At 39.6% G+C, this 27,156-nt stretch overlaps 1 protein-coding gene across 3 annotated transcripts in view; it reads left to right on the plus strand.

The window, feature by feature from the left end:
• The window catches only part of acvr2aa (activin A receptor type 2Aa), a 38,223-nt gene that overhangs the window by 9,349 nt on the left and 1,718 nt on the right, over positions 1–27,156 (plus strand). For 2 of the 3 annotated variants that reach the window (XM_040147794.1, XM_040147793.1), the window contains 10 exons: positions 5,990–6,224; positions 10,282–10,397; positions 11,148–11,302; positions 14,285–14,428; positions 20,342–20,485; positions 21,056–21,201; positions 21,857–21,971; positions 22,889–23,027; positions 24,383–24,513; positions 24,627–26,648. In XM_040147794.1, the coding sequence (XP_040003728.1) occupies positions 5,990–6,224; positions 10,282–10,397; positions 11,148–11,302; positions 14,285–14,428; positions 20,342–20,485; positions 21,056–21,201; positions 21,857–21,971; positions 22,889–23,027; positions 24,383–24,513; positions 24,627–24,821 (1,520 nt within the window). In that variant the 3' untranslated portion in view covers positions 24,822–26,648. Of the gene's footprint in view, positions 1–5,989; positions 6,225–10,281; positions 10,398–11,147; positions 11,303–14,284; positions 14,429–20,341; positions 20,486–21,055; positions 21,202–21,856; positions 21,972–22,888; positions 23,028–24,382; positions 24,514–24,626; positions 26,649–27,156 lie in introns of those variants that run through there. The other variant, XR_005709061.1, reaches the window with a different exon arrangement.

Below are 27,156 nucleotides of genomic sequence, written 5' to 3' on the forward strand. Positions count from 1 at the left end.
CCCCTTGAGAGCGGAGTCTGTTCAAAAATGGTGCCCCAAGCGAATGGTAGTGACATCGTATGCCTAGTTGTCATACTTTTGGTGGCACCATGGTTGTGGCAGTATATGGGGCTCGTGTCAGTCACAAACATTGCATCTTACCAAAGGCTGCCACAAACAGCGGCAGTTGTAGCTCCCACAGGAAGTGCAGGAACTACATGCCGTTGCCATTATTTGAACCAGGCCTTGCTGACAGTTCTTATGTGGCTTTGGATTCTTTTTAGGGTGATTAATCTGTAAAGTATTGTCTTAATCAATTGAAATTTTGGTCTGTGCAATGTTGTAACAACAGTGAAAAATGCCAATCAAATGTTCCCAAAGTTGACATCATTTGAATATTTCAAGTTGTTTTGCTGAAAACCCAAAGATATTCAATTCCATCTCACTAATTGCTAATATTGAGCTGTGAGAAGCTGGAACCAGAGAATCCAGGAAAATGACTGCTTCGGTTTTAATATGCAACACTTCCTGCAGTGTTTTCACAGGAAAAGTCTTGCAGCAAAGCTTTTAATGTGACATGTGCATGTAGTTAAATTTAGCTGCACCGTTACAGTAGAACATCTGGACAAATGCTGCTGCTGTTGAAGTAGAAACATCTGGTTGAGAACCAGCAGCTTCATGTCCACCATTAGACCTCCTGCTGTCTGTGTGTTTCTGTGTATAGCTATCTTTGTGAGGACCAGTTTGAGGTTAATACCTTGAGGCTGAAGACATTTTTGGAAAGAGAGGACATTTTGTCTGGTCCTCACTTTCTCGCACACTGTCAAAGTGCTCTTTGAGGGTCCAGACTTGGTTTTAGGGTTCAGGTTAGAATCAGGTTTACTTTAGTTTTAAGGTCAGGTTTAGAGGCTAGGGAATGAGTGTCAAAGAGTGTCCTCAAAAAGACAGATGTACAAACTTCGTGTGTGTGTGTGTGTGTGTGTGTGTGTGTGTGTGTGTGTGTGTGTGTGTGTGTGTGTGTGTGTGTGTGTGTGTGTTTGTGTGTCCTTTTAATATGTATGGTTGAATGATTAATGCTGTGTATGTGTGTGTGTGTTGTGTGCTGTGTAGAGCCCATACACATTGGATAAGACTGTTCATATTTAAAGGACCATTCCACTGTTTTGGTTCAGTTCATTTCTCAGAGTTTTTTCATACTTTGTAGCCGCGTCTGTGTTCATCCAGTCAGCCTCATGGTTTCACAGTCTTTCAGATGTAGTTAGGTTGACCTTTCCTCAGATCTTCAGTTGGTAAACACTAACACCTGAGTGTTAGTTTGACCTTCCTCAGTAATACACACGTGGAGGTGTGACGTTCACTGACAGGTGGTTTCATACCAGTCTTTTTGTCTGTAATAAATCTCGTAGCGTCAGTGCAACAAAATCTGTTAGTGTCTCTGTATTAAATGTAGAGCCACAACTAATGATTATTTTAATTATGTAATTTGTTATTATCTCATTATTTTCTCAAATAATTTATAAATCATTTGGTCTGTAAAATGTCAGAGTCCAAATAAGACCTAAATGTAGACCTGATGAGACAGCATCAGGCTAATTTAACAGCAATTATCCAGGGTTTTTCCCAGGTTTCTAGAGGGCTTAATAGCTGTGGCTACAAACAATCCATAATGCATCACTCTCTATAGAGGACTGTGTGGATTCTCTCTCCATTCAAAAACAATGTCTGATGCTGTCTACATGTAGTGGTCATCATCTCGTCCTTGAATGTAACATGACGCTAACTTTTTCAAACCTGATTTCCGGCATCCTGTCTCTGCAGGGCAGTAGAAAACTCTCAGCATAGTTTTTTTTGTTCTTTCGGTTTAGACGCTTTGCCTGAGAATTGTAATGGCAGGGAAAAACTGGTTATTTAGCTGTCAGGAGTACTGATCTGAAGTCAGTTAGTGAACCAAACATCCTGTAACCTATTTTATTCTCCATCTCCACATTCATGAGGTGAACAGAGAAATGACATTGTTGATTTTAAAGTGGAGTTTACCAGCAGTGTCCACATGGACATAGTGCTGGTGTGTGTCTGATCAGTCTTAGTCTGCAAAGGAAGGCCTGGTCCTGGTCATGGACTATGAGGGCAGAGCTGGACCAGCTGGATCAGCATGCTCCTGACTTGTGGACTGAGCCCTCGCAGACTTTCAGACATATATATGATACATATTATTTACTTATTTATTACATCGTTTAGTCCATATTGCTATGAATTATGGGTAATTTTTTAAGCGTAGTCCGATTAAGTCTGCACCCTGTGTGGCCTCTCTGGAAGACCGAATTGCTGCTTCTGGTGGACTTGATGAGTTGTAGATCTGGACAACACTCATATACTTCCCATACACACCCATTAAGTCTGCGAGTGTGGTGAAGTCCAGAAATTTAGATTCAGCCTCAGACTGCTGCTGTCTGTTAGGAGACAGGAGGACAGCTGAGTTTGCATCAATTTCTTTACATGGCTCAACTATCTGGTTCTGATTTGGTTTTTACAGCATCCTGGTTTCAGAGACCAAGATACTGTGGTCTAGGTTTCTCATATCTGTCTGTCAGGTCAATTGTGGACTGACATTACCTGGTAGAGATCAAAGCTGGTTCACCAAGCAGATTAGTTTGATGTGATTCATTGATCTCTGAGTTCCTCTGGATGATTAGTAACAAATATCAGCTGTGTTTTGGGAGGGAAATATCTCTGTGTCAGATTTAATTTGTAGAGTTTGAAAAAGAGGATGTTGTTTGTTTAAAACGTGATGTTTTCTGTAAGAAGTTCTGTTCATGTCTGACACGTCTCACCATTTTAATGGTATCTTTGGTATCACAAGTTCCGAGGATACAATAAATAACAGTACCCCAACTCCGACTGACCTCCAGTTACCTTTCAGAGTCTTCACATTTAAACAGCTGTATTTTGCCTTTCATGGACTCATTTGTCTATAATAAGTGTGTAGTTCAAATGACACATGAACTTCCTTCAGTACTTACTAAAACTCACCTCAGTGTTTCTACTTCAGCTGCCACTTCATCTTCTTTCAGAGCTTCAACCTCAAAGACTGTTCTGCCTCCTTATAGATGCATGTAGCAGTGTCTGCAAATCATGGAAGGTCTTAAAACTTACTGATTTAGGATTCCTCAAAAAAGGCCTGTTTAATTTAGATATGTTAGTTTTACAATGTTTTTGTTTGTGATTTTAAAATTAGTTATTTATTAATTCATCCATTTATTTTCTGCTGATTATCCAGGCCATGGTCATGTATAACGAATAATTAATGATATTATTAGGAATATACCAGGAAATAATGACAATTATGTCAAATAAATTCACATTGCACTTGGTAAATAGTTCTAGTCCATATAATTTTGACTGCTTTTTCAGGTATTAAATTATATTCTATGTAGTATTAAGAAGGGCTTACAAAATCTTAAATTTATGCGGTGAACCTGCAGAAACCCTGATGGAAAAAGAATTCAAGCACGTTGAATCAGTTTCAGTTGTGTAAGCAGAACTGAAGAGATGTAACTTGTGAAGTGTGTCGTGGTGTCACTGCCTGTACAGTTCAGTTACCTCTCAGTGATGATGTTCAGTCTGTTGTTTGCTCTCACCTGTCAGGTGACCTTGTGCTCTGAGCACGCTCAGATGTTTACACAACAAGCAGCTCATTTTGTCTTGTGCGATCACTGTCAGCTGCAGCAGAAACAACACAGACACTCTGACAGAAAGTTAACTTCTTGTTATTGTTACATCACAATATAAATAATAAAACAGAAATCTGCCCTCCGATAAACCAGCTGAGTTTGTTCTGTCAGTCAGTGAGGAAACGGCAACATCACACTGACTTCTCCTTATCGATTAATCAGCCAGATATTCTTCTTTTTGTCCATGCAGTGTTGGAGAATGATGAGCTATCAAAACAGTGCTAGAATATTTTCAGTTTACTGTATTACATGACAAAGAAAACATCAAATCTGGAACAACTGAATATTCAGCATTTTTGCAAATGATTATGAAATGGGTTGCATATTCATTTTCTGTTGATTCACTAATTGATTAACTGACTAATGATTCCAGGTCTAATCAACTTCACCTTCAGTCAGTTTACAGCTCCTGAATAACTTTTCTTTTTTCATAACATAGTTCTTAGTTTAACCCTCTGAAAAATCCTTTTCGATCAAAGTTTTGGCAATCTGAACATGACGTCTTCAGATGTCTCCAAAACCCCAAAATATTTAGTTTAAACTGATACATGACAAAGGAAAGCAGGAAATCCATTAATTTCAGAGGCTGGAATCAGAGAATATCTGGCACTGAAAAATGACTGAAAACGATTGATCGACTATTAAAACAGTTGCAGTTATTGTTTACAGATATAGATTAAATAAAACTAGTCACAGACAGCAGCCCTCAGTCAGTGTCTTAACTCACTAAGCCCATCTTAACTGTGACAAAGAACAGACATGAGCACAGGACTGACACAACTCACCATAGACACGACGTTGTAGGAGTCGAAGCTGTTTCATGTGTTAATGTGAATCCTGTATAAGAAAGTGACATTCATTCATTCAGACATGCAGAGCTTTATACACCTTCATGTCTCCTCACAGAGAAGGAACCAGGTTTATCAGGAAGTAACTATACTGATGTTAGATGAATGACTTTGCTGCTTGGTTTAAAGAGAAGACACTACGGCCTGACTGATATTGGATTTTTGGGGCTGATGCCACTACCAAAGTAAAAAATTCTGTTATTGATATATCAGCCAATATTCTCTCTCTCTCTCTCTCTCTCTCTCTCTCTCTCTCTCTCTCTCTCTCTCTCTCTCTCTCTCTCTAATATATATATAGTGTATGTTATTGGTTTACAGAAGAAAGAAAATGATGCGGTCATTGTTTATTAACTTTATATATATATTATAGATAGATATTCTTCATACGTATGTGTGTGTATATAATGTGCGTGTGCGTGTGTGTATATGTATGTATGTCTGTATGTATGTGTGTATATATATACATGTGTGTGTGTGTGTGTGTGTGTGTGTGTGTGTGTGTGTGTGTGTGTGTGTGTGTGTGTGTGTGTGGACTATCAGCTTCTATTCAAGGGATTTAACAAAATTATCACATTAACCGTTTAGTAATTAAAGCCATTTTTATACATAGTCCTTCATTTTCAGATGCTCAAAATTAATTTTGCAAATGACAATTGATCAGTTTCATGGCCCGGTGTGGCCTATTCCCTCATTATTTCATGACAAATTAAGCAGATAAAAGGTTTGGAGTTGATTCCAAGTGTTTAATTTGCATTTGGTAGCTGTTCATGGGAATTCTCAATATGCGGACCAAAGAGGTGTCGATAAAAATGATGGAGGACGTCATTTGGCTGAAAAAACAAAACAAACCTGTCAGACAGATGGCAGAAACCTTAGTAGAGGCCAGATCAACAATTTGGTTCATACTTAAAAAGAAGGGATGCACTGGCTCAGCAAAGCTAACTACATCTGCATCTATTGTTTCTACTGTGTTCACTCTGCAGGACAGATGTTTCTATGAAATATAATGTCACTGTTAGATCTCACTTCACATTAATTAAACAATATAATCATAAATGTGTATTTGTGTATGTGTTTATTTGTCTTTTTGTGTTTATTTATGTGTGTTTATATGTTTGTCTGTGTGTGTGTGTTTGTGTCTGTGTGTGTATTTCTGTCTGTGCATGCTTGTGTATTTATGTGTCTGTGTGTGTTTATGCATCTGTTTCTGTGTGTGTATTTTTATGTGTATTTTTATTTTTTGTGTGTGTGTGCATTTGTGTCTGTCTGTGTGCTGGACTGGTTGCATCAGCTCCTGTCAGGATTCCTTGATCTCTGCTGCTTTAACAGACGCTCCTGTCAGTAACTGACCTTCTTCAGATGTAGACTTTGATCAGTTCTTAAGGAGAACCATGTGAGTCCAGACTCTGACAGACTCTGTCTCCTCCTCAGGTGCAATCCTGGGTCGCTCAGAGACTCAGAAATGTGTTCACTACAACTATAGTCCTCCATCATCATCCTCCTCCTCTTTGGCGTTGGAGGGACGGGGTAACGTCAGCGGGGTGGTGACCTGCTCCGGGGAGAAAGATAAGAGGCTGCACTGCTTCGCCACCTGGAAGAACGTCTCAGGAGCTGTCCAGGTGGTCAAACAGGGCTGCTGGCTGGATGATGTCAACTGTTACGACAGGTAACTGCAGCAGGACAGTTGTACTGATGTTAGACACTGTGGGAAACTTGTTCTTCTGTCACTTATCTCTGACCCTCAAACCACATTCAGTCACAATAAGACCCCAGTCTGAACCTGACTGCTTCAGTTTGTGTTAAAACTTGTGCTCCTCCTCCTCAGAGTCCTAATGGAGTCAGATCTGAAACCACAGATATGAAAAACAAGTTGATATGATTCAGTGTGACTCCCACTTCCTGAGGATATCATTGCCTCTGCTGTCCCTCCAGAATAAAGCTCCATAAGTCCACTTAGAAATCAGAGCAAAAAGAGGCTGCAGAACTTCAATCAGAATCCTCATGTTTTTAAGATTTCTTCAGTATCACAATGATCCACTGACAGTTTTTCTGTACATCCATGGCTACACTGCAACAAGGGGCTGATCACAGCTGATTCAGCTGCTTTTAATGGGACAGTTTGACTGAATGGAAAGAGAATAAAGGCTAAAGGTAACTATGGTTTCCCCCTAGTTGTATAGCATATGGTCAGGGGATCACTGCACTTTTTTAAGCTGCATCACTTTACAAATAGCAACACTGTAAACATGACACAATGACTCAAGACATCCTAACCCTAACCAACACTGAGTCCTGTATGACTGTGGAAATCTGATGTTTTCACATCACAGATGAAAAGGTAAGACAGGAGACGCATGCAGGCGCATAGAGGAGTTCAGCATGTGTGCGTGTGTGTATATGTATGTATGTCTGTATGTATGTGTGTATATATATACATGTGTGTGTGTGTGTGTGTGTGTGTGTGTGTGTGTGTGTGTGTGTGTGTGTGTGTGTGTGTGGACTAACAGCTTCTATTCAAGGGATTTAACAAAATTATCACATTAACCGTTTAGTAATTAAAGCCATTTTTATACATAGTCCTTCATTTTCAGATGCTCAAAATTAATTTTGCAAATGACAATTGATCAGTTTCATGGCCCGGTGTGGCCTATTCCCTCATTATTTCATGACAAATTAAGCAGATAAAAGGTTTGGAGTTGATTCCAAGTGTTTAATTTGCATTTGGTAGCTGTTCATGGGAATTCTCAATATGCGGACCAAAGAGGTGTCGATAAAAATGATGGAGGACGTCATTTGGCTGAAAAAACAAAACAAACCTGTCAGACAGATGGCAGAAACCTTAGTAGAGGCCAGATCAACAATTTGGTTCATACTTAAAAAGAAGGGATGCACTGGCTCAGCAAAAGCTAACTACATCTGCATCTATTGTTTCTACTGTGTTCACTCTGCAGGACAGATGTTTCTATGAAATATAATGTCACTGTTAGATCTCACTTCACATTAATTAAACAATATAATCATAAATGTGTATTTGTGTATGTGTTTATTTGTCTTTTTGTGTTTATTTATGTGTGTTTATATGTTTGTCTGTGTGTGTGTGTTTGTGTCTGTGTGTGTATTTCTGTCTGTGCATGCTTGTGTATTTATGTGTCTGTGTGTGTTTATGCATCTGTTTCTGTGTGTGTATTTTTATGTGTATTTTTATTTTTTGTGTGTGTGTGCATTTGTGTCTGTCTGTGTGCTGGACTGGTTGCATCAGCCCCTGTCAGGATTCCTTGATCTCTGCTGCTTTAACAGACGCTCCTGTCAGTAACTGACCTTCTTCAGATGTAGACTTTGATCAGTTCTTAAGGAGAACCATGTGAGTCCAGACTCTGACAGACTCTGTCTCCTCCTCAGGTGCAATCCTGGGTCGCTCAGAGACTCAGAAATGTGTTCACTACAACTATAGTCCTCCATCATCATCCTCCTCCTCTTTGGCGTTGGAGGGACGGGGTAACGTCAGCGGGGTGGTGACCTGCTCCGGGGAGAAAGATAAGAGGCTGCACTGCTTCGCCACCTGGAAGAACGTCTCAGGAGCTGTCCAGGTGGTCAAACAGGGCTGCTGGCTGGATGATGTCAACTGTTACGACAGGTAACTGCAGCAGGACAGTTGTACTGATGTTAGACACTGTGGGAAACTTGTTCTTCTGTCACTTATCTCTGACCCTCAAACCACATTCAGTCACAATAAGACCCCAGTCTGAACCTGACTGCTTCAGTTTGTGTTAAAACTTGTGCTCCTCCTCCTCAGAGTCCTAATGGAGTCAGATCTGAAACCACAGATATGAAAAACAAGTTGATATGATTCAGTGTGACTCCCACTTCCTGAGGATATCATTGCCTCTGCTGTCCCTCCAGAATAAAGCTCCATAAGTCCACTTAGAAATCAGAGCAAAAAGAGGCTGCAGAACTTCAATCAGAATCCTCATGTTTTTTAAGATTTCTTCAGTATCACAATGATCCACTGACAGTTTTTCTGTACATCCATGGCTACACTGCAACAAGGGGGGCTGATCACAGCTGATTCAGCTGCTTTTAATGGGACAGTTTGACTGAATGGAAAGAGAATAAAGGCTAAAGGTAACTATGGTTTCCCCCTAGTTGTATAGCATATGGTCAGGGGATCACTGCACTTTTTTAAGCTGCATCACTTTACAAATAGCAACACTGTAAACATGACACAATGACTCAAGACATCCTAACCCTAACCAACACTGAGTCCTGTATGACTGTGGAAATCTGATGTTTTCACATCACAGATGAAAAGGTAAGACAGGAGACGCATGCAGGCGCATAGAGGAGTTCAGCATGTGTGCGTGTGTGTGTGTGTGTGAGACACACTAAGTTACAGATGTATTGTCTACAAATCATCAGTGTCTCAGAGGTTATTCCTGTAATCCTTTTGGGTGGGGGCAGCACTAAACATGTAGACCCACCAAGACTACCAGCAAAGAGTGTCTCAGGAGCTATGACCCTCCCCACCTCCCCTGTAGTTCCAACACTGAATACTGCTTTGGCAGAAAAACAGTGACCATCTAGGACAATTACAGTAATTTCTCCTAGCTTTTGATCCAAATAAAATAAACTATGTTCAGGCATCTGATTTGTTTCTGAGTTGACTTGATCTGACTGAACTCTTCACAGAAGACTGTTTTCATTATCAGCTCACAGCCAGCTGTTTAATCTCCAGCAGCTGTTAACCTCAGCTACACACTTTCCTGTGTTTGATATAAACCATTTTTCACTGTAACAGAAGAAGCTGAAGTGTTTGTGTCTTCAGTCTGCATCTCACCTTGATTTCAGGTTAAAGGTGGATTATCTTTGTCCCCTGAGGGAAGTGGATTCATGTGTCAGGTTGGCGGTGTTGGAGGTGTGAACATTCAGTCAGCAGCAGACAGACGTCCTGACATGTTTTATTTTCATTCTGAACATTTCTACGGCACTAACTGTAGTTTAAAACCTCCCTGACCTCACAGCAAAGTCTTTGGTCAACCTGCAGCTCATCTCACTGAAGACTTACCTGTGAGGTGTCCTCTGTAGTGTCAGCATGGTTTTACTTGACCCCACCTACCCCCCAAGATCAGATCTCCACTCCTCAGTAACCCCACTCTGTCCGCGTTGTAGGGTGACAGCAGAGTCTGTGTATGCTGTCACCTCATGTCTCTACATGTTGTTGAACTCGTTTACCTGCAGCTCTGCTGACGTGTTATAGTGAAACAAGCTGCTGCCACAGTAAACAGGTTCAATGTTTACTACTCGTCTTTACAGCTGAATGTTTACTCTTCATAAGACTCTTACTTTTTTCAAAACGTTACGTTTGAACAAACTCAAACAAACTGGCAATTTGTTGGAACGAATTCAAATGCAGCCCCCACCCCCAGCGGTTTAAAGCCCCTCTTAATGTTAGAGGAAAAAAATTATTAAACACAATGTTTAATAATGTTGACACTACTGGACCAGAGAAACAAATAATCTGAGGAAAATAGCGGGTTGTCTGCGGGTTTTAAAAGTCTTACAGAGCACTTAATTAAAAAAAACAAAAACAGGTGTTTAACAGGTAAAACAGACGAGCAGAGGAACATCTTCAGCTCTGAAACAGAAAAAGTCAGACTTCTGTGATGTGGAGGGAGGGCCGACAACCCTCAGACATATTTTATGCGTAACTTTTCTTCTGTTGACAGGAGTGAGTGTGTGGAGAAGAAAGATGCTCCTGAAGTCTTCTTCTGCTGCTGTGAAGGCAGTTTGTGTAACGACAAGTTCTTCTACAGCCCTGACATTATCGAGCCACCAATACCCAGTAAGACACACCTGTCCACCTATTATCTGCTTTTGAAAGTGGACAGCATCTCTGTATCTTGTGTTGTTCTGACTCAGTGTTTTTATATAAACTAAGTTTTCATGATTCTTTTCAGAAAAAACAAAACACAGACCAATAGTTAGAAACCACTGAAACACACTTTAGAACTGTAAACTCATGTCCTCACTACAGAAACACAGGAATGTGGAAGTTAAGTTGTTTTTAGATGTGAATAAAATAGATTATCAAAGTAGAACTGAGTGAGTTTTCTGGAGAAAATGCTTCTGTGTTTTAGTCTCTGAAAGACTGTATGAAACCGGTTTTTAGAAATTCTCATAACTTGACTTTTTTGTCTCAAAATGAATGATGAAAATTTCATAAAACTTCTTTTAAATTCTCGCAAAACTGTGTTTTGTCAAATGAAGACATTTTCTCCAAACTCTTTTTTGTCTGTTTATTACAACTTTATTCTCATACTATTATTATTGTATTTCCTGTATTAGTTTGACTTTTGTCTCAGAAGCATGACTCTCTTCTCGTTGAGACCTTATTCGCATAACATGACTTTCCTGTAAAATTATCACTGTATTGTGATGAATAATGTTTATTCTGTATTTGTCTTGACTTTATACTCGTACAGCCTGGTGAGTTTCTGTGGATGAACTGTGTTGTTGAATCAGTGCTGCAGTTTGTAATGTTGTAACTATATAAATTGACTTTTACTTTTTGTTGCTTTGTGTGTTTCCATAGCAACAAACAAACCAGTGACGTCTCCGCCTCCAGTGCTAAAGACTCTGATGTACTCACTGGTTCCCATCATGGCTGTCACTGCCATCGTCCTCTTCTCGTTCTGGATGTACCAACACCACAAACTAGCTTACCCACCTGTACTGGTGCCCACACAGGTGAGACACACGCACACACAGTGTTTCTGTGTTGGAGGTTCTTCTTCTGTGGTGTTTTGAGACAGCAGCAGGTTTATATCCAGCTGACTGTCCTCTTATTGGTCTAGGGGGTTGACAGCAGTTGACAGTGGATTTACAGGTTCATTAAAAAGTCTTAAATAAAGCCACAACGATTAGTCGATTGGCGGAAAATTCATCAGCAGCTATTTTGATAATTGAATAATCGTTTTAGTCATTTTTAGGCAAAAATGTTAAATATTTGCTGTTCCTGACTTCTCCAATGAGAAGATTTGATGCTTGTCTTTGTCACATGTTAGTGAACTATATGAATATGTATATTTTGGGTTTCGGACTGGTGGTCAGATGAAACAAACGTCTGAAGACGTCACTTTGGTCAGTGGAACATTATGTCATTCATGTTTCACTCTTCTCTGTCAATTTATAGAAGAAAGGAGTCATCGAAAAACTACTTTGCAGATTAATTGTTAATAAAATAATGGTCAGTTGAAGCCCTTGTCATTAATAGGGACGTCATTATCAGATTTGTTTTGGCCCAGATCCTGATCTGAGTCCCTTAAATACTGATTATCTCAAGATACTGATACTCACTGTATATGTATTGAATATTTCTAAATTAATATTTCTTTGAACTTGTTTATATTTTTGTATTTCCCAAAGTCAGAACAAAGAACTGAAATAACTCAAATACAAACAGTTTTCACAAAGCAGGACTTTTGAACCATGAGCTGATCTTAGATCAGTTTCAGGAGTCCCATTCTCCAAACTAAACTTTTATTCACATCATAAGGACATCCAAGAGGATACAGTGACGGATTATTCAGTGTTATGTCGGTATTAATCTTTGGAGTGCTGTGTGTTTGACTCGGTATGTATTTGTTACAGCCTCTGCCATGACAGTTGTTAATCCTCCTGGGGTCCACACTTCAAAAGTCCAAATACAACTTCACCACAGTCGTAAGGTTCAGAAGAATAAATATAAAAAAAGATAAAACAAAGACAAATCAATAACAACACCAACATATCCATAAGAAGTCTCACTCTGTTGAACTACAAAAACACAGAATGGAGCTTCAGGGTCAGAGGAAGGGAGGGCGTGAGCATGGATTATTAAATCTGTCAACTCCCCAAAGTCCCTCCGATACAGAAGCACACTCCATAGATAGACCTGGGAATCCAACCTCTGTACTTGTGGTACAAACTGAAATGTGTCTGCAGCGCTCAGACATGAGACACAAGTCAAAATTCCTATAAAATCATATTTACCAAGGCAATGTATGAAAATGATTGAGGGGGGTGAGGGAGGATCAGAACGGGGGAGGGTATGTAGTTTTTCTTCTTTGCAGGTAACATGTAACAGTGCAGACACATTGAATGACTGGACATTAGGTTGGGGACTGAACTTTATTTCTTTGTATATTATTGTGGCTAATTACTATATTAAAAATGTAGATAGACCATAATTTTTCATCAAACACAAAGGTTGTTTCTTTTCCTCTGGATGTTAGTTAGATGAACAAAACCTGCATCTAATCTCTTTCTCTCTGTGTTTTATGTTATAGGTCATGGTTTTACATCAAAATGACTGTGGCCTTTACTCAGACATGAGACCAACATGGAAAACTGCCATGATATTTACCTTTATCCTCTATTTATCTGGCAGACTAAGGGTGTATGTCTGAAATTGGCTTATTTGATCAAAGAATAAGTCAACATTGTTATAAATCTTACCAGACATTAATGACCATCTTTAGTGTTATAAACACATTTCAGTCTGTACCAAAGACATATTGAGGTTCAATACCCAGTTCATAGAAATACTGTACACAGAAATACAAATACATGTTTTACTTTGACCTCAGTTGCTCTCTGTCACTTCTCTTTCTTTGTATTAATGATTCTCCTTGTGTCTGACTGTAAACTGTTTATCTGTCTGCCTCTCAGCATGCCTTTCATATAATGATCGAGGTAAGAAGATCAAACAACACATTGTTTCAGCTTCACTGGAGAATGTTCGCTGGTTTTATTTTATTTTGTCTCCCATTTTTGGGATTACTTTACTTACTTTTGCATCTTTATCTTCCTCGTCCAGCCTGAAATGACTTTTCTTTTGAAAACACACTTGCCTTTGTCGCTCTGTCACTGTTGTTTATTTTGTTTTTTTATTTATGCTCTGTGATGGTTGTTGATGTGTTTGTGCACGGTTGGGCAGACGTTGCCTCCATGTCCTGATCAGCAGATGATGTGCATGAATGATATGAATCCGTCTGAGCATGGAGTCAGTAACAGACTCTGTGGACTCCAGAGGTGGTCAAAAGTTCACCTCCCGTCATTCCTCCCAACAGTCTCAGCTCCGGTTCAAACTGGACCTGTCCCATCAGACAGACCAGCTCACCTGGTTTAGGGCTGTCCCTCTTATTTGAAATTTGAACTTTTATCTGAACATGGGAAAAGCATTTCAATTGTAATAGCATGTTTGAATTCAAAATTTACGGTTTATTATCTCAACAGAGTGTTTGAAGTACTTCACCTTGTGGTCCAGCAGAGGACCCACTATCAGCCTGACCTAGCGCTGTCTTATTGCCCTAATCAGTAAACTAATTGAATCATTTTATTCATAATTCGGTTCATTGGTTTTTATTTTCTGAAACAAAAATCTGAAAACAGAGTATGTTTACATATCCAGTCAAATATGAAATTTTGACTGGATATGTAAATGTAGATTTAAAAGTTTGTTCTCTACGAGAACAAATAGCAAAATTGAAGCTATTTTCAAATATCAAGAATGAAGCTCACAGATTAACCACTTAGTGCTCGACTAACACGTCAAAGTCACAGAGTCATAAAAGTCAAATCTAAACATAAAGACATGAAACATGTTTATTTTTTCAGAATCAGATCAGTATGTAGGACTTTAACTCTACGGTCATTCAGTTTTTTTTGTTTCCATGTTTTTTCCTCCAGGACCCTGGCCCCCTTCCCCCCTCCCCAATCCTGGGCCAGAAGCCTCTGCAGTTGCTGGAAATCAAAGCCAGGGGGCGCTTCGGCTGTGTGTGGAAGGCTCAGTTGCTCAGTGAATATGTCGCCGTCAAAATCTTTCCCATACAGGTCTGTTACTTCCTGTACTGTCTGTTACTGTCTGTTACTTTCTGTTAAGCCTGGCTCAGACCACAAGGGTTTTTGGTCGATTTATCTCCAGTTCACCTCTCCTGACAATCAGAGGAGAAATCGGGTCTGGGACCTGGCACTGTGCTGCACTCCGCTGCAAATCGTTTAAATGCCGAGTACTTTGTGACAAATGAATAATTGAACAGTATATACAGCTCCATTGCTTCACATTGTGTCGAACAAATAACAACCCTCATGGCTTGTGTTGGGTCGGTGAGGGTTGATTACATGTTGTAGTGGGCCAGTGAGCCCAGTCCGGACACATGCACGCAGCACGTTGTCATGTGTAGCCCAAATGACGGGCAAACAGAAGGGGCCTGTAAAGACATTGACAGGGAAGGAAAAAGTATTATGGGTTTTTGATGGTCTACCGTCCCATGGATACGGTACGACTTCTCCAGGTGCTCCTGATGGCCAGTCTGACTATGACAGACAGGACTGTTGTCAATTTGTTTATGAGAGACAGAGAGTGAGGAAAGGAGGGGCTGAGATAATCAATGCACTGCACACAACTCTACAATGAAATGAGATTTTACCCATTTGAAATAGTTAAAAAAAAACAAAAAAAAACGAAAGAAAATCAATACGTGGCCATCTGTACCGATATTGTGGCGGTGTTTTGTTCTGGTAGAGATAAAACTTTTACATTTGACTGGATATGTAAAAATACTCTAGATAATGAAAGGGAAACACTGGAGTCTGACAAAGGGGTAATACAAAACCTAATAAAACTTCAGACAGATACTCATTTACAGACAAATACACACACATAGTAGAAACACAAATAATACCACCTTTTACTATAAATCTCTATATGCATGTCAACATTCAGATCATTATTGTTTGTTTCTGCTAATAGTGCGAGATATATTTGATCATGTGACTTGCACCTGTGTTATCCATTCATACCTAATAAGCAAGTGGGTAGGATTTAGTGATATGTCATAGTGCATGCACAGAGATAAAATATCCTATGAGAGATTTCCAAATTTAGGTCACAATGTGACAAAAAAAACACCTCTTTGATTTGCACAGCACCAACATAAAAAAGGCATCTCACCATTCATCTTTTGCATCTTCTCTGGGATACAATACATTATACTGTATACAGTATTTTAAAAAGAAGTAGAATATCTGCTTTTCCTAAAGAAAATGCATTTTGATTGCTACATCCGCTGCTGTTGCTGTATTTTCTGACATATTGAGGTAACGATTCCACAGTGTTATTATTTTAATTTTTTGCATTGCAGGAATGCAGCTCATATCTGCCTGAAAAGCCATAATAGGAAAAAACTAATTCTAAAAAACATACAAAATAGATTTTTAACTGGCCACACAGTGGCGCTATCGCAACAGCGTTTGACTATGTAAAGCATTTCGCCAGTGGCCAGTTGTCTGTCAAGTTCCGATTCTGTAGCCTTTACAGTTTTTGCAATATTAGTGATTTCATGGAATTCTCGTAAAAAACATTAATAACGAATTAATTATAAAAGATATAACCAAGGTGTTTCAGAGCTAATATGGCCTTATCATATTAGACATTTCAAAGGTGGAACCATATTTCTAGCCATCACTCTCTGGGAGTAGAAGCGATTTGTACTAGGCAACTTTTGTTTTTTTTAATAGGCCCCATAGTGATGAAACTGCATGAAACTCAGTCTTATTTGTGGTCTCAGTCCGTGCACTTGACCCAAGTTTTGTTGCAGTTGGGTGAAACATTTAAGAGTTAAAATAGTTGGATTGATTTGACCAGACCCCCAAAAGTTTGTTAGCCAATCATTGAAAAACGACACATGATATCTCAAATCAAATGTGGGCAGTGTTTGGGGTCAAACAGAAATGGTATGCTCTAAGTTTGGTCAAGCTTGGGTGAAAGATGTAGGATAGGGAGTCAAATGTATGTCTTGAAAGAAATTTGAAACGGTGGAAAAATATTGATGACCCCAATTATGTCAATTTCTGCAGCATCATACACTAGAATTTTTCTCATATGCCTCACAGTTGCCCAGACATCTGCCAAAACATTTTACAATATGCATTAGCTCATTTCTCGCCACATGATGGCGGTGTCACTACCATTTTTGAGAATGTGAAGCACTGAAGTATGGGGAAGCTGTTCACCATGGTTCAGTATTGTAGCCTTCATTGTTTTTGAGATATCAATCATGTTTCATAATGTTTACACTTTATACCCATAGAAAAACATTTTTAAAGAATTCATTTAAAATTAATTTAAAATCAATCAAAAATAATAGCGCCTGTCTCCTAAAAATGCTTAACGTTTAACTTTGGAAGCACGTTTATAGCTGCAAGCGTGTACGACTAGTAACGCATCAAAAAAACGTACAGAATAAAATAGTTAAAAAAGAAAATGTGTGTAATTGCTGAAAGCTGCTGCTGCTGTTGCAAGAATTATTGTGGTGTTGATCGGTGTGTCATTCAAAGACTAGAGCCATAACCTTGGACTACCAGCGCTGACAGCAACAGAACACTACTCAACATCTACAAACCATTTCTTTAGAAGATATATGATTGACATTCATTGTTGGACTGCACAATTGCAACTTTTTTGTACAAGACCATTTGGAAAAGTGTGAAATATTTTACACCCACAATTATGAGTGCAGTTACACAAATGACTACCACAACACTTGCTTGTTTACTAAACTTTTAAATTCAATATATGCGAAGTCAAGTCGACTGTTGGAGTGACACTAACAAGTCAACCAAATTAACAAAACAGCATATGACTTCTCTTAAAAAAATGCTTATACCCATTAAATTTAGAAAGCACAAATCGCATACATTTATTACAGGTTTAATACTGACACACTGTCAATAGGAATTCTACACTGTGTTGGCACTTAAGTACAAAATCCATAGACCTATGTGAACCGCACAGTCTTGTGACAGTTGTGTCACTCTTACCCAAAATGGGTATCGAAATTCAGAACCTCTTGCACCCACACAAAATTGACTCTTAACGTCAGATTCACACACAATGGACTTAAACATAATATAAACAGACAGACCAACGTCGTATTTTTACAGAAGTGATTCAGGTTTTTATGTTGATGTCACGACTTTTACATTAAAGTGACTCAGCTGTTTGTTCAGACATGAGACAACACGTTAAACAAAAAGAACATTTATGTCACAAGGTGCAGTTGTAGAATCATTATTCAGCTTTTATTTGACTGAATCACATCACCTCCTCACTGCCTGGTAGAAAATGTTCTGTTGTCCGGTACAGATCCACGACTCAGAGGTTAGAAACCGCAACATAGACAGAAGACCAGCAGGTCCAAACCTCATCCCCAGAGAGGCCTTCGGCAGAATCAAAAAATATGTTTTCAGACTAATTTGAGTTCTTATACCTGATGACCTGAGGACAGATTATACTTGCCATTTGGCATATGCGTCAGTGTTGTATTTGTCCACCAGAAGCTTTGTCATGAATTGTCATTTAATGGAGTTTTAAGCCAAATCATTATGCTACGGTTTTGGATTCTACCTGTGTTACCTATATGTTTTATCAGGTTGAAAGATTTTAGTCATCAGACTTCCTGATCTTAAGTTATAAGCAATTTTAAGTTGACTGTGAGCTGGATATAGTCTATTGAACTGCTCAACTGCTGATGTCTTAGCTAGGATTGGTTTTAACCTGGTGGCTAGGCTAGCCAGTCGCCTTTACTGAGCTTTTGAGCTTCCAAAACAGCTAAACTTAAACATGGCTTTGTATGGACGTTGCCAGCTGGCATACTCAGTGTTGCAAGATTAAATCAGATGGCTAAAATGTGATCTTAAAAACAAGACCTAATCCTGGTGTTTTCATCCATATCCACTGCCCAAGCCAAACATCTCTCCGCATTTGGCTACTCCTGCTGTGGTAAGGGTGGCGCCAGTCCATCCACCGACTGCTCAGCCTCTGCCGCATATAACGATGCCACTATTCCCTGGTCCGTCTCTGTCACCGGAGAGACGCCAATCGCTTCAGCTGATGTCCTGGCTCTGACTGAGTGAGGAGCCCATCCTTGGGCCTAAGCCATCTCGGGCTTGCTCGTCTCCCCCTCCTCACTAGCTAACAAGCTTAACATCTTGAGTTTGCGGGGGTACCTCCACTGAAGGGAGGCTCCCACATTCCACCGTCCCCTCCGCTTCCAACCAGCCCTGGCTCCGCGCAGGCCAAGTAGCCGACTGCTTCTGCTGATCACTGTGGGAACCTGCCCACCGCTTCTCTTGGGCTGGACAGCATCGAGGCACTTCAGAGGGGTGATGATCTTTCTGCAGTGAAGAGATCCTCATCCCCTCCTCCTCCTCCTCCTCCTCCCCTGTTGCTCATCATTGGTTAATGATCTACAGCAATATCCGCACAAAAGCAGCTGTGACTCACTGCCTTCCAGGTTATATTTTAGAACAGTTACGGTGTGCGTGTGTGTGTGTGTGTGTGTGTGTGTGTGTGTGTGTGTGTGTGTGTGTGTGTGTGTGTGTGTGTGTGTGTGTTCAGACTTAAGGCACGGAGCTTTAATCCCCCAAAGGCTGACCGGGTCCTCAGCCAATCAGCATCCAATAAACCCAACATGACCTCAATTGACCACACACACACACACAGACTCACTTACACACTATGTCATCAGTCAGATTAGGTTTGTTTTTCCAGTTTTGTTCATTAATCTGAGCTGCAATGACTTTATGACGTGTTTCAGTAAAAAAAAAATCTTGTCAACATCAACTTAGACTAGAGAAAGCGTCATTTTCACAAGAAAACTGTATTGTGCTCTATTATGCTGAAAACTGCAGGTGCGAACTAAACGTAACTGAAACGTAAATTGAGTAAAAATGTCAGTTGATGTGATGAGAGAGGAAAAATGCCGAAATCTGTCAAAGTGTAATTGCAGAAGTTTTGGTTTAAGTCCTGTGGGCAGTTGAGTCGTCAGTTTTTATGTAAACACTGAAAGCGGGTGAACTGTCAATCGAAGATTAAAGTCTCGATCGTGTTTCTATATAAACTATAATCAGCGTATCTGTACTCAGACACATTCCCCACATGCACAGTGAAAACATGCTGACGACAAGAAGATGATGATGATGAGCTCCTTTGTTGTGTTTGGCTGAACAACATGTAAAAGTTTAAAAAAAAAAAAAAAAAAAAAAGACAACATTGTGTGTGTGAGACCATGTAATATGAACAGGGCCATGGAGTACACAAGCAGTCCCTGAAACAAGCGTCTACTTTACTTTCTACTGCCCAGTCATGTCAGTTGTAGGGAGGTCAGTCTGCACAAATACGTCCATACGGAGTCCACGTGGACATGCAAACCATGAACTGGCCAATAAAGCTGAGAACCTGTGAAATGTCATTGGAAAGCTGAAGCTCTGACGAAGTGTCTGCAGTGTCAGTGGTTGAAGTGTCAGTTAATGTGTAGACACTGAAAGACATGTAAACGCTAAAAGCAGTTGAAATGTCAGATGAAGTGTAGGAGATAAAAGCAACTGAGATGTGAATGAAATTGAAAGAAATAAATATTTGACTCAGTTGATGTGTAATGGCTGCAGAACATCGGAAGATACAGGGGGTATGTAAGCAGTGACAACAGCTGAAATGTTAGTTTCACATTAAAAGTTAGTTGAAGTTTGAATTTGAAATCAGTTCAGACATAACTGCTGAATGCAGCTGAAATTGTAGGACTGTTTACTGTTTCTCTCTGTTACTGCTCAGTCATCGACAGCACACGGTAAACACCCTATATCTTAAATCATTCAGCCACTGGTGTCAGTTTTATTTTTAGAGGTTCAGAAATGTTTCTGTAGGACACGTGGATCTCATGACCTTTGACCTTTATGTACGTTCAGGACAAACAGTCGTGGCAGAACGAGTTCGAGATCTACAACCTGAATGGGATGAGACATGAAAACCTGCTGCAGTTCATTGGAGCTGAGAAGAGAGGAAGTAACGTGGACATGGAGCTGTGGCTCATCACCGCCTTCCACGAAAAGGTAGTACTGCCCCTTTTTGAATCAGAAAAGACAACAAATGGGAAAATAATAATTTAAATGATGAAAAAACTAAAACATAATAAACATTTTAAAAATCAGTAAATTATTTAAATAACCTTAATAATGATAAAAACACACTTTTATAAATTTTAAAATTATTTTTAAAGCTAAATAATAATCAACAATATAGTATAGGAATAAACTACTAGTTACTGTATAAAAGTGATATAAATAAGTCCAGTTTTTATCAAACATATTGTAAATTTAGTTGAAACAATATAATGATGTAATAAGATTAATAAAGTCACATTTTAATTCCTTTTCAAATTAATAATAACTCAGGTTTAAAACAAATATAATCCAGAGATGAGATATGAATATCAGACAAAAGATGAATACAGAATGACTTCAGATAGTTTTATCTGTAATGATCCCAGAGTTTGATTTTGATCTGATCTCTGATCAGTGTCTCTGAGGTTCATCCATCACTTCAAAGTGTCATCTGTGTTAGAGACGTTGAATTGACATAGAGTCACCTGACATGTTCTCTGTTCAATGTGATGTGTTCAGGGTTCTCTAACAGATTACCTGAAGGCCAACGCTCTCTCCTGGTCTGAACTATGTCTCATTGCTCGGTCCATGTCTCGAGGTCTTGCTTACCTGCACGAAGACATACCTGGACACAAAGATGGACACAAACCAGCCATCGCCCACAGGTACACACAACACACAGGTACACACAGGTACTGTTGCAGAAAGTACCCCTGTTGAAACATTCCAGACATAATTAACAGACAAAACACAGATGGGTTGAGGAACAATAAGTATATTTCATTACAGGTACCTTATAATCTTGAAACCAAGGGGAGAATCTCCCCCCCAAAAAAGGAAAAAGCATAATTTATCATTTTTTGAAGACAAAGTCAAAGAGCTTGAGTGCCCCGAAAACAACCTGACAGCCTGACACTAACCAACTGAAAAAAGCCACAAACATATCAATAAGCTGTGCATGATGTTTCCACCTTACTCAACTCAGTTGCACACATTCCAACAGGCGTCAGGTACAGAGCTTTTCCAAAATTATCCAATTATAACAAAGTCAAAAAAAGATAAAACAAAGAATAAATGATAAACAGCACATACAACTGACAGGCACATACATTGTAGAACACACAAGTACGCACAGTTACGCACAACACACATGAACACACAGGTACGCACGTTGTACAACACAAAGGGTACACACAGTGTATACACAACATACAATTAAACTCAGGTACACACAGATACAACACACAGGTACACATACACGCAGGTGTACAGAGAGAGTCCTGTCAGAAAAGAGGTGTCACTCTGTGTTTTTTTTTCCAGGGACTTTAAGAGTAAGAACGTCCTGCTGAAGTCCAACCTGACCGCCTGCATTGCTGACTTCGGCCTCGCCCTCAGGTTTGAGGCAGGAAAATCTCCAGGAGATACCCACGGACAGGTGAGTTCACTAGAGAGAGAACACTGCAGTCCTGTTGCTGTGGTGATGGAGGATGTCTTTGTCTCGCCCATGAACACCCATTACTTCTCAACCCGCTTCACCAACTGCTGTATCTCCATAAATACATAAATAATTGAAACAATAGTAGTACATAGTGTTAAAATATATATAATTAGCAATATCATCAAAAATGAATACATTAAACAAGTATGTGGTATCTGGTGAGTACTTACAAGTAGATTTAAACATAAATAAGTAATGATATACATCAAAAGAGTTCAGTATTAAATAAACAAATAAGACATTATGAAAAGAAATAATATGAATAAATTGGGTAAAATATATTAAAAAAAACAGTAAATAATCCTTAATTGCAGCCATTCTGCTTGGAGTCCAGTCATCCTCAGTGACTACTAAAAAGATTATTATTGTTATTATTTTAGAAAACTTATAAAGTTTGTTTCACTCCGATATGTTAAGTTTTAATAATAAAATGTGGCAGCATGCAACTGTAGGCATACACCTGGACACATGCAGACGTGTAAGGTTTATAATGAGTGTCCAGTATTAATCTTAGCTTCAGACAGGTGAAACACAAACACAGAGAGCTGACGCCTACTCAATTCAGTCTGTTGTTACAGCACCACCTGCTGGCTGTTGGATGAACTGATTAACTTATTTTTGATGAGATTAAACTTAACAGTGCACACAGCAGGTACCAATGCAGCAGAATGCAGGTTAACATCTGACCAGGTCAAATGAATAAAACACTCGGTCCTGAAGAAACTTTATTTCATTTCAGCTCTAGTTTTAATGGTTCGAATGACAGTAACATTATGCATTGTGGTCTGTCAGGACCCTGCTACAGGGTCCAGACCTGTAAACCAGGTGTGAATGCGGCCCTGTCTGTGTTTTAGGTGGGAACCAGGAGGTACATGGCCCCGGAGGTCCTGGAGGGGGCCATTAACTTCCAGAGAGATGCCTTCTTGAGGATCGACATGTATGCCCTGGGTCTGGTACTGTGGGAGCTTGCCTCGCGCTGCAAAGCTGCTGACGGTGAGAAACACGGGGGGGGTATAAACCCGCAGGAATCATGATAAGTTCTGATTCCAACATAGCCCTCCAGATAGTATATGAGGGCGGACTTCAGACCTCTTCTGTTTCCATGGTGATGAATAAAGTTGAACCACCTTTAAGTGTTTGAATGAACAGTTTGTAACGGTATCGTTGTGCAGTTTGTGCTGCAGAGGGAGATGATGGTTGATAAAGTGAAAATTAAGTTTTATATCGACATTCTTAAACCCCTCACATCCTGATGCCCCGTTTTTCTTCTCAGCAGGTGTTCAAACTGAAAACGTAGCTGCATTAAAACAGTGCAGGGGACTGCGTTGGTGTGGCCGTAACGGTGAACAGTAGAAATACTCCGAGCACACTGCAGCAATTAAACAGAAATGTGTCTTATGAAGCTTTGGGCTTCAAACAAAGGAAGTATAGCGACACCCGGTGGTTTGTAAAACTTACTGCAGCCCTTCATCACAGGAGCCCAGTCACCACAACACCTCGCTGATTTTTCTCGCTGACAGTTTTTATTTCATATGTGGCAATAAAAGTCCTAGAAGCCTGGATGTTATTATCACATCTGTAATACTGTTTTTTAGAAGTGCTGCAGTAAAAGTAGATGTTATTATACAATATGAACAGTGTTTGTTATATAAAATATTTTTCTGACATATTAATGTACCTTATTGGTGTAGCTAAGGCCTAGTGTCACTGTGGATCCATTTTAAGTTTATGCTTGGTACTTATCTAACATGCCGTGAGCTACAGTGCAGTGGGATTGGAAAAAGATATGTGGTCGGGCTCTGACACAAAGTGTGAAAACAGTCTCTAGTGACTGGCCAACACATTGTCTCGCCTTTCACTAAAAGTTATTCAAATTAATTCAAATTAAATTTGCTTAAATTGGCTTCTTTTATTGTTACCTGTCTGTAGCAGTTTGTTACCAAGTGACATCAGGTCCAACCAGTGTACAGCTGCTGTGAAAATGAGCTGAATGGATTGTATTATTGGATGGGTTTAAAGTTTGTAGAGAGAAATTAAAGTCAGTTTAAACTTAGGGGATGTTCATGTCTGTATGTAACGACTACAAATGAGCAGAGTTTATTCTGGGAACGGAAAGAGAAATAGCTGCTTGTGTGATGCTGCTGCAGTCCAACCTGGAGTCTCTAATCTGAATCATTTACACCAGCTGACAGTAAACCAGCTGCTGTTTCAGATCCAGGTCCAGGGATCTCTGTGTCTTGGACTCTGATGCGCCCCCCTTGTCTCTGGTCCAGGTCCAGTGGTCTCTGTGTTTCTCTGTCTCTGTGTCTGTTCTGGACTTTGATGGGTCCCCCTCGTCTCTGGTCCAGGTCCAGTTGACGAGTACATGCTACCGTTTGAAGAGGAGGTGGGTCAGCATCCGTCTCTGGAGGACATGCAGGAGGTAGTGGTCCACAAGAAGCTGAGGCCGATGCTCAGAGAGTGCTGGCAGAAACACGCTGTGAGTGTGACTACATTACCCATAATACACCCCTCCGCACTCATCATACACCGTTTACACAAACCTTACCCATGATACAATACGATGCTGTGGATGTGTTGGTCGCCCTGCAGGGTCTGGCGTTGCTCTGTGAAACCATCGAGGAGTGCTGGGACCACGAGGCCGAGGCTCGGCTGTCGGCCGGCTGCGTGGAGGAGCGAGTCGTGCAGATGCAGCGACAGACGAGCGTCACGGCGCCTGAGGAGATCGTCACAGTTGTCACCATGGTAACCAACGTGGACTACCCGCCTAAAGAGTCGAGCCTATGACCGGGCTCTGGACCAATTAGGACGGAGCAAGGACTCGCTCAGTGAAAGCTCTGTCTCTGATTGTGGGTCGAGCCAGTGACCACGTCAGTAGTCAGGTGACCTGCCAACAGGTGGCCTCCGGCTGCAGGTGAGTCTCAGACTGATGAACGGCTCTGTAAACTGGAGGAAAACACGGCGGAGAGTCTCTCTGTCATCAGTTCCTGTTTTTTACTACAAAATAAGACTTTTTCTACGATAATGTGAGGATGAAACAATTTGTCTGATTTCAGTATAAAAAGGGCGACTTTAGTTTTTAGACACATGCTGTTTGTTTCTCTGAATGATGTAATGCCAATAAGAAACAGCTTCTGAATGTCTGTATCACTGCTGTGTATATATACAGATTATTATTATATACATACATTTAGGTACTTAAGTATTTGGACAGGGACAAAATTTTCCTAATTTTGCCTCTGTACACCACCAGAGTGGATTTGAAACGAAGGAATCCATATGTGATGGGTGAGGTGTGGATTTTCAGCTTTAAATAAAGGGGTTTAACAAAAATATCACATTAGCCGTTTAAGAATTATAGCCATTTCTACACATAGTCCTTCATTTTAAGAAAATTAATTGGACAGTTAACTGACAATCAGTTTCATGTTCAGGTGTGGCCTGTTACTTCATTATTTCATGACAAATTAAGCAGAAAGAAAATCGTGGGCGGATTCCAAGTGTTGAATTTGCATTTGGTAGCCGTTCGTGGTTTCAAGACATCGGGCAGTCAATGACCACAAAGGATTTTCATCCAAATATTCAAAATAGTCCTTATATGTATAATTATGTTGGTTTGTCCGATTACTTTTGAGCCTCTGAAAATGAGGGACAATGTATAAAAATGGCTGTAATTCCTAAATGGATAATGGGATATTTGAATTAAAGCAGAAAGTCTACACTTCAGTCACATCTTGATGACTTTGTTTCAAATCCGTTGTGGCGGTGAACAGAGGCAGAATTATGAAAACTGTGTCATAGTGCAAATACTTAGTCCTAACTGTATACAGATATGTTGAGAGTCAGAGAGAAGAGTCTAATCATCAGGTTATTGATCGACACAGGAAGTCTCTCACATCAAACATACCAGGATGTTTCTTTTCTTACCTCTGACGTTTGGTTCTTTAACATCAGAGGAGAAACTGGAGTCGACCGTTTGATTCTCTGGTACCAAACACTGACTGATATGGAAGATTCAAACATTTAATTTAAATAAAGTCAAAGAAATAAAGAGAAGTGACACATAGTCATATATGGAAACTGAGGTAGGCCTTATTTGCTCCTGTGGCAACATAACTCAGTAACTTTGATTAACAGGAGGATTATCTGTTGAATTATTTTCTGTTACCCAGTAGCATTAACAATAAAACAACATCAAATACAGTTAAAGACAGAAAACCCTGAGAAACTCTGAGAACACATGTTGATTATTTTCAATCTATCAGTAGCAGTCAAGATGGACCTTTTTTCACTGTCGTCACTGAAAATAATCATTAGTTTCTGACCGAATAACATCTGTCATGTTTGACTTTATTTCTTAATTTGACTTATTTTTTTAACCTAAATCTTCCATTGAATTCACTTTTAAATCTGAAACTGAGAGAAAGCGACAATCAAAACATGATTTTATTTTTTTTATAAAATTGTCAAAACCGTGTCAAGTTCATTCAGTCATGTCATCCAGTTTCTCCTCGTCAGAAACCAAAGAATCAGAACCAGTCGAGCTGCTGATCAATAACATTAATAACTGATCAGCCGTTTTCCCCTGAAAGAATAAAACTAAACCACTGTTGATTGAGTTGAGCTTTCTGAGTCCTCAGATTTAAATTAAGAGAAGAAAATCCCTCAGAATATGACAATTAGACAGTGAAAACTCTTACCCTGTTTAGGTTTGCAGTGAATATTTAAAACATGCCTTTATTTGTCTGTTTGTGTTTGACTCCAGACATTTTTTATTTTAATCTTCTAATATTCACTGTTGGTTTTCTCTTCTTCCCTGTTTGTGGTTCGTTCAGATTTTGTGGAGCCTCAAAACTGACAAAGTGTAATTAAATGTTATCCAGTCAAAAAAATAACTGCATACATCAATAAATGTTATTTATTTATTTATTTATTTAAAAGACACACAGAAAGCCACAATACGTTAAAGGAGTAGAAGGGATTGTGCTGGTGAGACATGGACTTAAAAGACATTTCACCAACAAAGAAATAAAAAAGAAAATCTGAAATTAAAGTCTATCAATGAAGAAAGAAAATAAAATAAAAATAACCGTAAAACACGTTAGAACAAATTGCATGTTAG

This window comes from Xiphias gladius, chromosome 16, assembly GCF_016859285.1.
Source record: "Xiphias gladius isolate SHS-SW01 ecotype Sanya breed wild chromosome 16, ASM1685928v1, whole genome shotgun sequence".
NCBI lineage: Eukaryota > Metazoa > Chordata > Actinopteri > Istiophoriformes > Xiphiidae > Xiphias > Xiphias gladius.